The 18,713-nt window shown below is 33.4% G+C and overlaps 1 protein-coding gene across 4 annotated transcripts in view; it reads right to left on the bottom strand.

Moving 5' to 3' along the window:
* The window catches only part of LOC132752328 (probable global transcription activator SNF2L2), a 37,545-nt gene extending 19,370 nt beyond the window's left edge, over positions 1-18,175 (bottom strand). For 2 of the 4 annotated variants that reach the window (XM_060742634.1, XM_060742637.1), the window contains exons 1-19: positions 17,962-18,124; positions 13,032-13,165; positions 11,707-12,457; positions 11,242-11,526; positions 10,681-11,011; positions 10,247-10,373; positions 9,429-9,602; positions 8,911-9,084; positions 6,438-6,614; positions 5,895-6,019; positions 4,693-4,839; positions 4,108-4,225; positions 3,532-3,695; positions 2,738-2,915; positions 2,318-2,446; positions 1,729-1,842; positions 1,057-1,170; positions 548-655; positions 85-215 (exon numbers count right to left, since the gene is read on the bottom strand). In XM_060742634.1, coding sequence (XP_060598617.1) covers positions 85-215; positions 548-655; positions 1,057-1,170; positions 1,729-1,842; positions 2,318-2,446; positions 2,738-2,915; positions 3,532-3,695; positions 4,108-4,225; positions 4,693-4,839; positions 5,895-6,019; positions 6,438-6,614; positions 8,911-9,084; positions 9,429-9,602; positions 10,247-10,373; positions 10,681-11,011; positions 11,242-11,526; positions 11,707-12,457; positions 13,032-13,115 — 3,431 coding nt within the window. In that variant the 5' untranslated portion in view covers positions 13,116-13,165; positions 17,962-18,124. The other 2 variants (XM_060742635.1, XM_060742636.1) reach the window with 2 other exon arrangements.
* Between the last annotated feature and the right edge of the window lie 538 nt (positions 18,176-18,713).

Below are 18,713 nucleotides of genomic sequence, written 5' to 3'. Positions count from 1 at the left end.
AAAAAATGATTAAGTTTACAATACAGGGAAAAACTTAACATTTCATTTATATAAATGCCAGTAAGAAAACCGTATAAAGTTTACCCGGTGACTACTCCTGTTGAGCCCTGCATTTCAGCACAGGCTTCTTCTATATGATGAAACATAAATGGATGATTACATATCTTTCTCAGCTGCATGATAGTATTCATTAAAATCTTAGCTCCACCACGACCCTACATCAATACAAAAACATAAATATATATTTTAATATATTTGATCTAATATATTAACTAAATAAAATACTTTTTTCCAAACGATTACTTAACGGACCCAATCCCTCGTGTGGAACAGAAAAATAATGATGAGGAGTTAAAGATACTATGGCCTGAAGAACATAGCCTTACATACATATAGGACAAAGTAACTGACAGTTGTTTTCTAATACATGTTGTCTTTATCCAAAATGTTACTTGTGAAATATTAAATCTATGATCTACAATATGTAATATATATCACTTCAAAGATTTAAGTACTTAATATGAATATTTGTTAAATGTGTATATACCTTCTTTTCTTTTTCTGAGCCATCTGTGAGAAGAACACCTTTGTTCTGCATGTGTCTGTATATAAGACGTTGTAATGCTGACATGTCACACTTCAGTACATACTCCACCTATATTATATAAAGTTGTATAGTTAACATAATAATCTCACTATTACATAGTAATACAATATATAGTTCCTGTAATCAGTTTATTTTTAGTCCTGGAGCAAGTAAAAAAGAACCTCTTGCTGTTTTATTTAAATTCTGGTTATGTTGTTACAAACAAGGCCTATACTCGTACATTAGTAAAACTATATGAAAATATGAAGAATTTACTGTCTGCTGAAATTCTTAAGTGGTCTTGTCTACCTTATATTTCATTTCTTTAACTGTCCATTATGACTTATGAATTTTAAGGATATTTAGATGGAAGCCAACATAATATAGCATTGTCAGACTGCATACTTAAATGACTACAGGTCAGATTTCTTGCCTAACTTGTTACAAATGAGCATGAAATAAATTATTACCTTTTCTGGAAGCTGAGATTCTACCTCTTTCTTCAATCTACGCAACAAGAAAGGTCTCAACACTTTGTGAAGACGACGAATAATCAAGAGGGACTCTTCAGCATTTAATTCAACCTAAAGCAATACATATACAATTACAATCTATATATACATATTGTTTATATTTAATAATTGCCATACTTGACTCCACACATGGAAATAGACAGCATTTGACTGAGTATTTTTTAATAAGTTTAACACAATGATAACCTTAAGTTAAGACATGGGATTGCCCTGTTTATACTATATACGAATTATGTATAAATGAACTATGTATAAATGAATACATGAATATGAACTTATTTTTGTATCCTTTTCTCTGTTTTTACAGGAAAATAATTGTTATTGTGTAACAGTAAAATGTCTCAAAAATGAAAATTGTATAAACCTTTTTACCTCGAATTGGGCTAAAAATCATGCAAAAAATTAGATTTTGAATTTAATATTGCTTATATTTCTTAATTATACTCTGCTTATTTTTTTCATTTTAAATGCCCCAGTTGATCTATATAAGAATTTAATTATTTACATGTTTAGGCATTTGGACCTCAGTAAAGCTCTTTCAATACATGATGTTAAATAATATAATAATAATATTGGAATACAATAAATTCATTTCATACATATACATACCTTTTCTCCAGTCATGGCAAATGGAGCATTGAACCAACTGTCAAAAGAGCTACATGACTTGAAAATACTTGGCAACAAGAAATTCAACAAGGCCCATAACTCTGGTAACTTGTTCTGAAAATTTTAACATGAAATTGACAATAATTCATATAATACATAGAGTTTAAAAACGTAAAATAGATCATTCAACAAGAATCACTGAAATATGAGTATGCATCATTTATTGATCATTTAAAAAAACAACAGAACTTATGCACATCTTTTTACTATTAATGAGATAATATAGGAAAAGCCCACTCTCATGTTGTTATCACTTGTGATCCGACAAACAACTACAGCATCCATGTATATATGTGTACTTAGTAACTGTCTGTATGCATGTAAAATTGTATTTGTTTTGTATAGAAAGAAAAATGCCTTAAAATGATTAATCTTATGCTAAAATTCTTTGTTACAATAGTAATACATACAGGTAAAGTGAAATCCTATGCCTTCAACTCAATTATTTCTTTGACAATACTGAGAGTTAAAAAATATGTTAAAAGTATTCCTGACCTATCCCTAATGATATGTTAATATAGAAACCTACCTGTAGAGGTGTTCCTGTCAGAAGTAGACGGAATGGAGCCTCATAGTAAGTATTGAGGATCTGTGTAAGTTTACAATGATGATTCTTCATACGATGTCCCTCATCTATGATCATATACTTCCAGCGGATCTAAAATATATATACATTATATATCAATATTTACTTTTATTATACATTATTTACATAATATATTTACCATAAATATATCTTCATCTCCTAACACTGTATTTAACGAATTATGGTAACAGATCAAATTTACAGAGCATTACATTCTATCTATAATGCTATGGGAGCAAGCTAAAATATTTGTAACATGAAAAGATATGATGTGATAAAGAAACAGTACCTGTGCTAAAATCTAGTGCTAAAAACAGCATGTTTTGAAACAGGTGAACAGTACACAGTAAGTTTATATTTTACCTTAGAGAGTACAGCCTTGTCTTTTATCACATACTCATAGGTTGTAAGTAACACATTAAACTTTCCTCCTTTTAACTGAACACCTAACTGTTTCCTTGCTTGAGGTGAACCTTTATACTGAACTTTCAATACAGATGGTGCCCATTTTTCAAACTCCAACATCCAGTTAGATAATGTCCTGTAATCAGTGATTATATCTCTAAATTTTACATGTCTTGTTACCAATGAAAGTCACCTGCATGTGGGATTTTTCATTAAATAATCATGATGTTTATATTAACTATATGCACAGCTTTTTGTCAACTTATAAAGAAAGACAGTGTATTGCTGTTGTTTTTTTTTTTTCTAATAAAGAAAGTTTGCTTATAATAAATTTTATATCAAGATTATTTACAGGTTATATGGCTGTATATAAATGGCTGTTCAATATAACCCTTGCCTAGTGGATCCAAGTATATATTCAAACACCTGTTTACATATAACCTGTCAAAACTGCTAATAAATAATAATTTAAAGCAGAACCAGCACTTCTAAGATGATTTGATGACTTTTTAGTTTTACATGTGCAGGAATATGTGCAGGTGCGAATTTTCATCTATTATTTCAGGCAAGGGCATGCCAGTGTGTAAAAACTGACTTTTTTGAGCAGTATTGAAAATAATTTTAACAGTTTGATCTAAAAATTAAAAATACTTGTTACAGAAGTTTGCAAGAGTTATGTGTAAAATTTGAATAAAGGCATCAGCCATCCAAAATTAAAGCAAAGGATAACTAAGAATACAAGAAAAACATACGAGAGAGGTACAATGATGAGGAAAGGTCCGTTCACTCTTTTAACATCCATCAGGTATGTAATTAAACCAATAGTCTGGATGGTTTTTCCCAGTCCCATCTCATCAGCTAGGATACCATTCAAATTGTTGTTATATAGAGATACCATCCATTCCAAACCTTTTATCTGCAAATATTTCAAATTTTCCAATCATTTTTACATAAGCATTACGGTTTGTTAATGTGATAAAAAAAAATAAGGCAATTGATGTGTTGTATTATTATTCTAGCTTATCATCTGCACTTTAATGACTAGAGTAATTTTCTTGTTTCCAATTTGTACATCATCATACAAAATACAATTTGAAAAAAAATATTCTTAACAATTATTTTTCACTTTATCAGTATAGTTTTGTTCTCTGTAAAACTGACATTTTAAATCACATATGTTTATATGTTGAAACATTGGAGGAAAAGACAATGTAAACCTCCCAAGATTAACTTCGGATTAACAAAATCTGATAATTTTATATTCAATATCAAAGGAAGTAAGTTTAAAACATTCTTAGTAAATAATTGCAATCACATAGAAAAATTACCTGATATTCTTTCATTTTGCCGTTGATCATAATAGCAGCTTGCTCATTGATAATTTCTCTGATTTCATGAGCTTGTCCATAGTAATTCTTCTTGCTCATGTATTCATCATCATGAACACTGCAAAAAATCATTTTAATTTCACAATTATAATTAAGATTATTTCATTTGTCTTTTATCTTACTATATAACATTTTGTTGATTAAGGACAACTGTGGTCTTTCAGAAAGATAAGCACCGAGAAGGATCCCCTGCAGTTATTCAGACAAACAAATCATCAGATATAATTAATATAAATTTAAACTAACAAGGAATTGACCAAATGCATCAAAATATCCTCACAGCTCAGGGCTTAATGGAAGTTTGAGAGTCATTTACACCTAAATTTTGACTTGTGACTTCCAAAATATAATACTTTTCCTTTTTTACCTATATAATGTGACTTCCATTATCAGAGATTTTGCAGTGTCTGACTTCCAAGTTTTGAAACTTAATGGAAGCCCTGCACAGCTTGTTATAATATTATTGTACACATACTTTTAGCTTAAAAAAGACAAGAATCATGATACAATAACGAATGACTATACCCAGCAGTTTCTGGTCCCTCTTTCTTCTCTGTTGGTTCTTTTTTCTCCTCCTCACCATAGAACAATGTCATTTCTTCTTCTTCCTCCTCCTCTTCTTCTTCACCCTCCCCAGATTCATCATCCTCCTCCTTAGGTGCTATCTCATATCTACAATATATTATCATCCTGATTGAATGTCATGCACAATAAATGTATATTTCTAATTTCATCCTCCAACTTACTAAACAGAATGTATTTGTTTTAGGGATGGCAACCAATACCAAAACTAATACTCGAGTACTTGGTCATTTTTCCGATCGAGTACTTGGTTACTCGGAGGACTACCAATGATCTTCAAAGTTTAATCACACAATATCAACAGCACAGCATGCCACTTTTGTTTTCTATTTAAATTCATAAAATTCGTATCTACAAATAGGACTGTAAGGGAGGTAACTTGGAATAACTAATAAACAAATTAATTAAAATTTAATCAACAACATTATATTTTACAACCTTTTTAATTAATGTACAATTTAAGGTAATTAAATATCATTAAAGGCCAAATGATGTATGCGACACATGTGTTCAATCCCATGCGTGTGTCAAACTGTTGATCGCCTCATTAAATTTACGAGATCATTTTCGCACCTCTGCAAGGATGTTTTATTGTATGTAACAGGTATTTATGAAGACACATGTACATCTATGAATTTCTAAATTAATTGGATACACTAATCTTTCTAAATCACAAAAAAAAATAGAAATTATATATTTTTTCAAAGTGATCGAATATCAATTCTGTAAACCGATATTTAGATGTTCGATATAGTACTCAGTTGACCGGTTACTCGTTGCTATCCCTAATTTATTTAAAACGCAGACACTTTAAAGTTCATACAGAGATTTCCCAGCTTCTTTGATCAAAGAAGACCCAGATGACAAGGGGATGTACAAAACAGTCATTAGTTTTGGGTAATTAAAGAAATACCTGTAGCTCCAACTTTGTACAGAATTAAGCAAAATGATCATGATCATTCAGCATAAAAAAATAGCATTAATATTTAAGGTTATCAAAATTGTGAAAGGCCACTTAAATTTTAATCTTTCATTAAAAAACTTGATTTCTAGATATGAATGTCTAACTAAATGACTCTCCCTTAAACAAGTGTATCTACTGGTTTTACTTTATGAAAACATTTCTATAGTATGATGTTACATACCCAGGATTCATTGCTAGCCATTCCTTCAAGTTACTGGAGAGAGGAGCATCTTCACCTGACAGGATTTTACCCGTCTCCTTCTCTATAACAGATACATGTGTCTCCTCACCACTCACTACTTCTTCCTGCAGTAGACAAATATGTTACATCAGTTACATATACAAATATGTCAGTTACATATACAAATATGTTATGTATACACCAACATGCTAATATTTAACATTTTTAAGCTTTATGTAATGAGTATCGTAAATTCTATTTTATTATCTATCAATATTCTATTTAAAAATACAGTTATTTTAGTTAACTTATCAATTTATACCGGAAGCCATTTACCTACATCTGCTAACAATGAAAGGGGAAAAATACTGACCTACATAAATATCTACCATTTACTATCAAATCAATAGCATTTTTATACGCACTGACCACATAGGGCATGCTTTACCAGATAAACACAGTTGCTAAATGGTTACAATAGTAGGAAAAATAACATATATCTGCAAACTAAAAATTTGTTGTAGTTTCTGAAATTATATTTACCTCATCATTCCTCTTCTTTCGCTTCCTTTTACGTAATTTTTTCTTCTGTTCCACTTTATGTTGCTCTACAAGTTTTGTGAGACTGTCAATATACTCGTCAGTTTGTTGTAGCAAGTACATTAAACGTTTATCTTTCTTCTGGTCAATCAACTTTCTATACCCTTCCTCATCTTCAGCCTGTAATCAAAGTAAAATATTTCTATTGATCATATATTTTAAGAATCTTTTTTTTTTATCTGCAAGCTTTTTACCATAGTCTGCATTCTTTGAATTCTTTTGTCAACATGCAACCCCCATCAGCCACTATTTGGTGTAATTTCAGGATGTGGGTTGATGCTTTTTTTACATGTGGCCCTCAATATAAGAGTTTTATATGACCATATCAGATTATTTTCACACACCTGAAAAAGTTCCATGCAAGTGTGACTCCAGACATGGTTGACTATATGTTTTATATGGTACTAAGACAACTAGAACTATCACTAAATGTGATTAATACCCCCACAAGACTGCTTCGGAAATGAGGATGTTACTAGTAACAGAATATCTTGTAAAAGAATTGAAATACAGAGTTATGGTTGTGGGCAATTAAAGATAGTTGTGGTTCTTGTATATTGCATTTCCTTTCAATGTGATTGGCCATTGATGAAGTTTTATTGAATTACTCTGTAATAAGTCCAGAAAGACAAAGAAAAGGAACAAAGGGCAATAACTCTATAAATACTGATGATGGAGTTATAGTTCTTGTGCACTGCACTTCCTCTTTTTGTGCTTGACCATTGTATGAAGTTGTTTTGAATTTCAACCAGTACGTTTTAAGTTATGCTCCAGACAAGGAAAAGTATCAAAGGGCAGTAACTCTGTATTTTGTCAAAATGGAGTTATGGCTCTTATGCACTGCACTTCCTTTTAATGTCCTTGACAACTGTATGAAGTTGTATTGAATTCCAAACAGTAGTTTTCAAGTTATGCTCTGGACAAGTAACAAAGGGCAATAACTCTGTAATTTGTCGAGATGGAGTTATGGTTCTTGTGCACTGCACTTCCTCTCAATGTGCTTGACCATTGTATGAAGTTATATTGAATTCCAACCATTAGTCTTCAAGTTATGCTCCGGACAAAAAAAAGCAATGGAAAAGTAACAAAGGGCAGTAACTCTGTAATTAGTCAAGATGGAGTTATGGTTCTTGTGCACTGCACTTCCTCTCAATGTGCTTGACCATTGTATGAATTTATAATGAATTCCAACAATTAGTCTTCAAGTTATACTCCGGACAAAAGAAAGCAATGGAAAAGTAACAAAGGGCAATAACTCTGTAATTACTTTATCTTAGAGTTATGGTTCTTATGCACTGCACTTCCACTTACTGTGTTTGACAATTGTATGAAGTTGTTTTGAATTCCAACCAGTAATTTTCAAGTTATGCCCCGGACAAGGAAAAGTAACAAAGGGCAATAACTCTGTAATTAGTCAAGATAGAGTTATGGTCCTTGTGCACTGCACTTCCTCTCAATGTGCTTGACCATTGTATGTAGTTATACTGAATTCCAACCATTAGTCTTCAAGTTATGGTCCGGACAAAAGAAAGCAATGGAAAAGTAACAAAGGGCAATAACTCTGTAATTACTTTAGATAGAGTTATGGTTCTTGTGCACTGCATTTCCCCTTATTGTGTTTGACAATTGTATGAAGTTGTTTTGAATTCCAACCAGTAGTGTTCAAGTTATGCCCCGGACAAGGAAAAGTAACAAAGGGCAGTAACTCTGTAATTAGTCAAGATAGAGTTATGGTTCTTGTGCACTGCACTTCCTCTCAATGTGCTTGACCATTGTATGTAGTTATATTGAATTCCAACCATTAGTCTTCAAGTTATGGTCCGGACAAAAGAAAGCAATGGAAAAGTAACAAAGGGCAATAACTCTGTAATTACTTTAGATAGAGTTATGGTTCTTGTGCACTGCACTTCCCCTTATTATGTTTGACAATTGTATGAAGTTGTTTTGAATTCCAATCAGTAGTTTTCAAGTTATGCCCCGGACAAGGAAAAGTAACAAAGGGCAATAACTCTGTAATTAGTCAAGATAGAGTTATGGTTCTTGTGCACTGCACTTCCTCTCAATGTGCTTGACCATTGTATGTAGTTATATTGAATTCCAACCATTAGTCTTCAAGTTATGGTCCGGACAAGGAAAATGCAACGGACGTCTGGACCGACCGACCGACCGCCCGACCGACCGACCAACCGACCACCGGGTGACTCCTATATACCCCCCCAAACTTCGTTTTTGGGGGTATAAAAATGGTTTTACATCTTTCAACACCATTTACCATCAGCAATAATGTGATCCAATTATACCCTGAAAATTGCACCTTATGTACATAAATAATACCTGTTATTGAAAACTTTTCTCAAAACAGTTTGAATATTTTTTTTCTAAAGTAAACATAATGAAATAAAAGAAAGTTACTAACCATGAGCCTTCTTAAACGTTCTTTCTCTAATCTTTCTTGTTCCTTCTTCTGTTCCCTTTCTGTATTCATATGATGCATTAATACAGCTTTGTTCAACTTGCCCACTTTAGACGTGACTGATCTGTGGAATTCTTTAAACTCCTTCGCATGTTGTAACACAGCATTAAGGTATTCCTACAATAAAATATACATATTATTATGATGAATACATGTATGACACTTGTTTTCTTCAATGTTTTTTTCAATCTTCAATTCTTTTTCTTTTCCTATGTATATTTCAAGTACAGACTGTTGATATAGTTTTTTATTTGATGAATATATCAAAAATACCTATTACTAGTAACAATTATTTAGTACTTAATATACCAGTTATTATTATTTTGTACTAGATAAAAACATAGAATGTTACTACAAGTTCTTTTAATACATAAATGTTTCTATAGTAAGCTTTTGCAATAACTGGTTTTTAATATTACTGCAACAAAACAATTAAGGAAAGTTTCTAATATAAAACATACTTGATGTTTTTGTCGTCTTTTTCTTTCTTGTTCCATCTTTTGTTTCTTCTCAAGAATCTCGGTAGATCTTGCCTCTCTTAGTGTTTGACGTTTACCTCGTTTATATGCTTTAAAGTTGAGAGCTGTCTCTAGAGTTGTGTCCCTTCTCATGCAGGCAACAACTTCTTGTCGTAACTATCATGAAATAGAACAGTTCTTTCTTTAAACATTGTGTGAATGATTTAAAAAAAAATCATTAAAAATATTTATAATTAACATCTATTATGGCACACAGCTTAGTTGTTAATTACTATCATATTTTAAAGTCAGGATTTCGATACCAAACTTTTAACGAAACACATACTACTGCTCTTTATTGCAAAAAAAAATAAAATCATGTATAATCTGTAAAAACAAGCATGGATATCAAGTAGTTCTGAATCTAAAGACTGGGTTCTTTTATGTAGATGCCAGAAACAATAGGTATCAAAGAATCAAGACACAAATTATTTTAATAAGAATACAAGAGCTATACAACATCACTGTGGTTATTATTTCATAAAATAGGGACCTGAATAGATATATGAGCCACGACATGACAAAACAAACATAATGTGTTTGCGACCAGCATGGATCCAGACCAGCCTGCGCATCCGCGCAGTCTGATCAGGATCCATGCTGTTCGCTTACTAACCCTATTACAAGTAGACAAACTGATAGCGTAAGCATGGATCCTGATCAGACTGTGCGGATGCGCAGGCTGGTCTGGATCCATGCTGGCCGCAAACGCATTATGTTGGTTTTGTCTTGACGCGGCTCATATATCATTAATAGAATACCTGTCTTTGGAAGTTAAGTAATCTAAGTGCTCTCAGTTCTATAGTTGCTTTAGTCTTTATGTCATCTGTTAGAGTCATAGGAATGTTCTGAAGTTCTTTTATCCTAATTGATATTCGACCAGCTATCCTGTAATATAAATTACTTTTGTCAGAGTTTATCATACATTACAAGCTTAACAGTTTTTCTTATGCATACCTTTTTTACAATTTTTCTGTCAAAATAAAAACAATAAAAAAACCCACATTTTTTTTAATCTATGTTCTATATCTTAAATCATTAACCTCAGAAAACAATGATGCTAATATCCCTACCAAAGTTAATATCCAGGATAATTTCTATATCTTACCATTTACAAAACTATTAAGTTTAACACAATCATTTGAAAGATATGATTTTAAAAGTTAATATTAAAAGTAATAAACTACTAAAGTACCTGTTTTCTCTTTCATTTAGTAACTCAATGGGATCAAGGCCAACAGGTTTAGTTACAGGAGCAATTCTGTTCTGTTTCTGTTGCATGCTCATTAAAGCCTGCATGGAGGCGTTTGGTGGTGTCCCACCTGGCCCTAGCTTCTGCTGGGGTGGTGTTGTACTAGGTGGTCCACCAGGAGTGGCTGTCTGAGGAGGAGGAGCAGATGTGGCTCCAGGAGACTGTGATTGGCTATGAGATTGTGGCATGGGTGGAGCTTGTGGTTGTTGCTGTGACTGAGGCGGGTGAGGTGGAGGCTGCGGCTGCATCCTCATGCTCTGTTGCTGTTGATCAACTGTAATAAACAAAATTCAACAGCATGCTATTAAATAACTATTGTAATCACTTCGTCCAATATTGATAACCATTTTTTCACAAACCGAAGTTATTGCTACAAATGATGATAAAAATTCAATTATTTGCTGAGTAACCTTATCATTTAATGATGAAAAAAACAATACTAGATTAAACTTAAACATGGTACAAGTTACAAGCATTGATTATAATACAGTGAGCTTTTTTTACCTTGTGGTCTAGGAGGCTGAAATGTCCTCTTCCCCTCTAAACTTAGTCGTAACTGGTCAGGAAGTGGCTGACTTCTTGATAATAACTTATATGCCATGATTTGAGCCCTGAGCTGGTGAAGCTGCTGAGGCATGAAGTTTGGATTCCTCATGGGTGACTGGCCTGGCATCTGGTTCCCAGGACCTTGTGGCCCTCCCATCATAGGTGTACCCATCTGGTTCCCTGACATTTGACCTCCCATTTGACTGGAACCAGGTCCAACATTTCTGCCTTGCATACTCATACCTAAATTGTTAAGAAAGAACTTAAACATCTCCTATTTCACATAATTTTAATATCAAATACAATGCCTAATTAGCACTAGCATCTGTTTTTTAGTTTATGTGAGCTGATAATATTTACAAATGAAATCAGTTAATATTTACAAATGAAATCACACAAAAAATGCAGTTTACGTAAAGATACCTTGGTTGTAGTTTGTGCCCTCAGGATTTGGGTTCGGAGTACCTGCTTGGTTTTGAGGCATGTTCATGTGTTGTCCATCAGATCCACTACTTGGAGGTCTTGTTATCTGATTGCCCATGTTTGGCGCCTGTTGTCCAGGTGCACCCATATTACCACCCATGTGTGATCCTGGGCTTTGCATGTTTTGTCCCATGGGTTGTCCCATGTGCTGACCTTGCTGCATATTAGAACCAGGTCCTGATGGCATGTTTGAACTTTGGTTCCCACTCATCATTGCTGGATTGTTCATATAACCTGCCATATTTGGTCCCGGGCCTTGCATACCAGGTCTTCCCATGCCAGGACCACCTGGTGCAGTCATGTTAGGTCCACCCATGGCTGGATTACTCATATTCGGAACTGGTCCCATATTTCCTCCCTGCATGCCCTGGGGATGCATGTTATTCATTCCTTGTGGACCTGAACCTTGAATGTTCTGCTGACCTTGCATCCCTTGAGGCTGCATACCCTGTGGTCCACTAGGCATTTGTTGAGATCCAGTCATTCCTTGCTGACCCTGCATTCCTTGAGGAGCACCTGACATGCCCTGAGGTGCCCCTGGACCACCTTGTGGACCTGGCATACCTTGAGGTCCAGGCATACCCTGGGGACCACCCTGCATGCCCTGTGGATGCATGCCACCAGGTCTTTGCATGTGACTTCCATATTGTTGAGGATTTGGAGACATTCCCTTCTCATCCATTTTGATATTCTAGAAAGATTGATAAAAAAAAAACTAGAATCTGTTTGTTAAAAATGATTAAATATTTCTTATACTATGACAAAATCAAAACTTAAAATATCATTTAAAAATGATGTGATTGTGTGTATTCATATCAAAGTGGCTTTCATTATCAAGTAAAACACTGATGGAGAAATCATCAGACATGAAGCTTTTATAACATACATTACAATATGTAACTTTGCATATCTGTCTTGTTTACAATATCTAAATAAATTTCCCTGATCTAAAACAAATTTTTGGAACAATGAATTCACAACATAATTTTAATACTCAACAAACTAATTAGTGATGTTAATAATAAAGTAATTTGAATCAGTAAAAGAAGATAAATTTCAATACGCTATTTCTAACTTCTAAGACTATAATTGCTGTCTTCAATCAATTTTTCATGAAAAAAAAAGCATTCTACAATATCTCGGACTCAAGCATGTGAATCCAATGTGATTTAAGAACCATGTGTCAAATGTTTTCCCTACAAAGAAATCCTGATAGGTTATGTATGTTATTAACAATGACTTTACTATTTAAAATTTTGACTCACTTGTTGCATTCTCTGTATATTATCAGGTGTGTAAGCTGGTCCAGGTGGTGGGGTTGTCATAGGACTCCCATCTCCTGATGCCATTCTATGACAACCTCAAATATAGTGTATTTTACCTGACTTCAGTCAGTATCCTACAAATTGAGATGAAGAACAACATTATATTCTGTTTATAAACATTTTTCATGGAATCAATATAACAACATTAGATGTGATTATGTGCTGTGGTAAGACAAAAAATATAAAATTTTGTCTTTATTGTTAATATATTATGTATAGTTATATGCTCTAGTAAAAAACTGAGTTTGTACAACAAAGAAAATAGTACTGGTCAGCAAACATATAAAGTTTATTTATCAAATATCAAAGTATGACATGATTAACGGTTGTTATTGTACAAGGACTAATGAACAAACAAAAACTTCTGCTAGTCAAGTTGTCCCTTGATCAACTTGTTCCATTGTCCACTTGTCATCCTTTTGGTCAACTTGTTGCTTTTTGATATATATAGTAATATACATGTAAATCCCGCAGAATAAAGCGGTTCGAAGAACTTTGTTTTTGTGTGAAAAAAAGTTCTTTACCAAAATTTATACTAATACTCTATGTGGTCAGTGAACAGTTAAAAATCAAAATAACTTGACATTTTGTCTAATTGTGTTAAATTTTATATCTAACTATGGTTAACTTGGTTGGATGTCAAGTTTGAGAATTTTCCACTAATATAGATTATAAACAAGAGCCATGTCAACATGGCCATCCCCCGCCGAATGAGTTTGCTCATTGGAAGAATGAATATGTAGTAGAGCAGAATAATTCCATTTTAAGAGGTCTTTTGGTAATAAAAACTGATGGCTATAGTGATTACAGATTTGAAACCTATGTGAATACTGATGGCTGAAAATAACAAAGGGCAAAAACTGAAAAATAATGCAGGGTAGGTTATCATTCTTGTGAGCTACATCCCTCCTCAGTAAAATCTATCCACCTATGAAGTTTCAAGTTGATACCTCAAATACTTTTTGAGAAAAAAATTGAATTGAAAAATTAAGTATGAAAAATAACAAAGGGCAATAACTCAAAAATTATAAAAGGTAGAGTTATCAGCTCTGGACAAAAATTAATTTTGAAAAATAAAAAAGGCAATAACTAAACAATTATGCAGGGTAGAGTTATCGTTCTTGTGCACTGCACTCCTTATCAATGAGATCCATCCACCTATGAAGTTTCAAGTTGATACCTCAAATACTTTTTGAGATAAGCTCCGGACAAAAAAGTATGAAAAAGAACAAAGGGCAATAACTCAAATATTTTATAGGGAAGAGTTATCATTCTTGTGCACAGCATTCCTCCTCAATAAGATCTATCCACCTATGACATTTCATGATGACATCTCAAACACTTTTGAGTTATGCTCCACTCGGGTGAAAAATTAGGTATGAAAAATAACAAAGGGCAATAACTCAAAAATTATGAAAGGTAAAGTTATCATTCTTGTGCACTGCACACCTCCTGAGTGAGATCTATGCACCTATGAAGTTTCATTTTGATATCTTGAAGGCTTTTTGAGTTATGCTGTGGACAAAAATTAATTTTGAAAAATAACAAAGGGCAATAACTAAAAAATTATGCATGGTAAAGTTATCATCTTGTGCACTGCACTCCTCCTTAATGAGATCCATCCACCTATGAAGTTTCAAGTTGATAACTCAAATACTTTTTGAGATAAGCTCTGGACAAAATAGCATGAAAAAGAACAAAGGGCAATAACTCAAAAATTGTACAGGGAACTTGAGGGAAGAGTTATAATTCTTGCGCACAACATTCCTCCTCAATAAGATCTATCCACTTATGACATTTCATGTTGATATCTGAAAAACTTTTTGAGTTTTGCTCCACTCAGGTGAAAAATTAAGTTTGAAAAATAACAAAGGGCAATAACTCAAAAATGATGAAAGGTAGAGTTATCATTCTTGTGCACTGCACACCTCCTGAGTGAGATATATGCACCTATGAAGTTTCATGTTGATATCTCATAGGCTTTTGGAGTTATGCTCTGGACAACAAGAGCGATCAGTAATCACATGTGTCGCCTCATGATGGCCAATTTCATGTTGGGACAAATTTTGTGACAGACGGACAGACAGACGGACAGCGCACAACTAGACTAACCACTTTGTACTGATCATTCCTGTAAAATTTGGATAAAATTGCACCAGTAGTTTATGAGGAGTAGTACGGACAAGCTTTTGCGTATCTGGCAACACACAGAAAAAAACACCTTTTTATCAAAGGGCCATAACTCGGCCAAAAATCATTCAACCGGAAAACCCGTGCAATATGCGCAAGGACTTGAGCTACAGATCAATCCTGTAAAGTTTCAATGAAATTGCATAAGTGGTATAAGAGAAGTAGTCTGGACAAACTTTAAAAATAAAAATTATTAAAGGGCCACTCAAACAAAAATCATTGAACCGGAAAATGCTGACAATATGCACAACTAGACTTGGTACTGATCATTCCTGTAAAGTTTGGATGAAATTGCACCAGTAGTTTATGAGGAGTAGTCCGGACAAGCTTTTGTGTATCTGGCAACACACAGAAAAAGAAACCTTTTTATCAAAGGGCCATAACTCGGCCAAAAATCATTCAACCGGAAACCCGTGCAATATGCGCAAGGACTTGAGCTACAGATCAATCCTGTAAAGTTTCATTGAAATTGCATTAGTGGTATAAGAGGAGTAGTCCGGACAAGTTTTGTGACGGACGGACGGACGGACGGACAGACAGACGACGGAGAAGTGATCCCTATATGTCGCCACTACTCCGTAGAGGCGACACAAAAATCAATTTTGAAAAATAACAAAGGGCAATAACTCAAAAATTATGCAGGGTAGAGTTATCATTCTTGTGCACTGCACTCCTCCTCAATGAGGTCTATCCACCTATGAAGTTTCAAGTTGATAACTCAAATACTTTTAGAGATATGCTCCGGACAAAAATGTCGGACAGAAGGTCGGACGGACGGAGACTATTTCTATATCCCCCGCCGCCTTTTCGGCGGGGATAATATTAAAAATATGTGACCAGTCTGAGGATAAATTGACCAAACAGGTCATGAGTTTACCACCGTGTGGACGACATATGACCAGTAGAACAAGGGATGATTTGACTTTAAATCATTGAGGCTGTATGTGCTCTTTTAAAGTGTCATGTTCTACTAGTTAATGTCTTTCTACCATTCTAGCACATATTCAAAACATGTTAATGTTTACTGAACTAATTCAAAATGAAACCCAATAAACATTTTGGGTAAAAATGGGGCTGAAATGTCTGAGGAAAAAAGTACTTAAATTCTGGGATAAAAAATATACACAGAATAGGTCCGGCATGTTCTGTAATTACAGTGTTGAAACAATTGGTCATCAATATAATGACTGATAAGAAACCCCAAGCCGTCTCCAGTTTGTTCATCAAATGATCAAGTTAAGCTTCAACATTTTTTCAAATCATATTTTGTACAGCACAGAGGTTTCCCTATGTCTAATTCAAATTAATTCTTGGCCTGTATGTGATAAGGGTCTACACGCCAGATGAACATTTCTATAATATAGATATTAATATAATATAATATAGATCATATTATGATCTACACATAAGTTAGACAATACCTAAATATATCCCCGTACTGCCTCTTTCCGATCAGCTAACAGATTTTTCAACAATAACTGACAGTGAAATTATATATAAAAAAATTCTCTTTCAATTCTGCGAATATTATCATTTCAGCTAATAAATGCACCAACTTTTTAAAATTTTATTTGAATTATTACTATGAATCGAGGACAAATCATTAATGACCCATTTTCCTGTTCTTCAAAATTTCACAACCACTTTTCAATCAGTTAACAAAATATAAACTGTACCACATAAAAATTGTCATACAATGTTAAAATATAATTAGTTCTGTATTTTGGAGAAATTTTGACAAACTCAACTTCAGATAAATGGTAATAAACAATTTTAACCTAATTATAATGCCATTTTTCAATCTAGATATCTATTTGCAGTGGTAAAGCTGTCACAATTGGGGTATGGATGTACATTTCAATTTGCATAACAGAAAAAGCATGTTCTTGTGAAATTTTTAGGATCATGACCCCATTCTAGTGACTGCTTACTGAAAAGTTATCACAGAGAATATTTTTCCTTGGTTAAGTGACTGTTACTTTATACTGATGTATTACCTTTCAATTAAGAACTGTATGGTAAAATATGTACATATTAAAATTACAGCTTTTGAAGTGCAGTATACATTATGACTTCATGATATTGAAACAGTTGTCCAACTTAATATCCATTTCTGCAGACTGACAAAAAACTGAGTCTGTATATCAATTATTTTTAGAAAATTATTGCGATTTGTAACTGTGTAAATAAAAGGATTAGTGGAAAACACACATTTTACATATTTTGAACTAAAATGCTAGCATTTTCTTTTTTTATCGCCTAAATTGACATTGCTGCTGATAGATTTAGTCAAGGGGAATACAAGATGTGCTTACAGTTTGGTTACATGACAAATAAGGTCAAAAATAAAAAATTTCTAGGGGTGATTGAAAAGTGGTTGTGATTGAAAACTGGCAGTATGTGGATAGTAAATAGCTGTTCATTGATTCACAATTTAATAGTGATAAAAATCTCAACAATCAACTCATTTACAACACATTCTACAAATAACTTATAGACAAATTACATTATTAGAATCTACTTTCATTTTGATATATTCTCATACTCACAAAACCCTGTAATTTGCCAACCCAAATCACCATTTTCGAACATAACAGACGCCATAACAGCCTTGAAATGTAGCTAACAAAGGACAGATGATTTAACCGAAACCAAGAGAACTGAAGAAACTTAGACTTACCAGGTGACCTCACATGTAAATCTTGACACTTGTATCAATTATATACATTAAGCGGTGCTTTCTTTTAATCTTCCGCGTGTGTAAACTTACCGGTTGTAATTTACCGATACACAAAAATAGCTTGAGCCGGTGGATTACACGAGATCGTTCGCGCATCTACACCGCGCATTAGCCAAACAGACACGGTCTATTGACATATTTTTATATAGTCTGTTTCAAAATTTGATCATAAGCGAATCTGCGGCGTTTTCACGGTTACATGAAACGCAATAAAAAAATACGCTCAAACGAAAGAACAACAAATACATAAATTCATATTTTAGATGTTTTATATCTACATAATTTGCCAGGGATATATGTTATAAACATTTTTTATAAACGTTCCTGACATTTTCCATGTTAAAAATGATAACTTCATGGGTGTTTGTGAAACAGTCAAAACTGTTGCCGATGGCATTTGCAACTGTTGCCAGAGGCCCAAGACCAAGGGAATTATTTCCAAATGTCATCCCTGATAGGCTACCGTACAACAGATTTCTGTTCTACAAACACCCATGAAATAATTAACTGTTTTATTAGCTATACAGTATATAATATAAAAATTTATTTTTGTATCAACATACTAATACAACTTTTACAACTGTTTTAATTATTTACAACTGACGCTGAGCGACGTTCGATAACCGAATAGTGGTGTAAGGGGTGTTTAACAGTTAAAAACAACCGTTCAGTGATTCAATTAAACAGCTGTC

This window comes from Ruditapes philippinarum, unplaced genomic scaffold (genome assembly GCF_026571515.1).
Source record: "Ruditapes philippinarum isolate M1 unplaced genomic scaffold, ASM2657151v2 ctg606_1_1_1_1, whole genome shotgun sequence".
Taxonomy (NCBI): Eukaryota; Metazoa; Mollusca; class Bivalvia; order Venerida; family Veneridae; genus Ruditapes; species Ruditapes philippinarum.
This window is presented reverse-complemented; position numbering and strand designations above follow the sequence as displayed.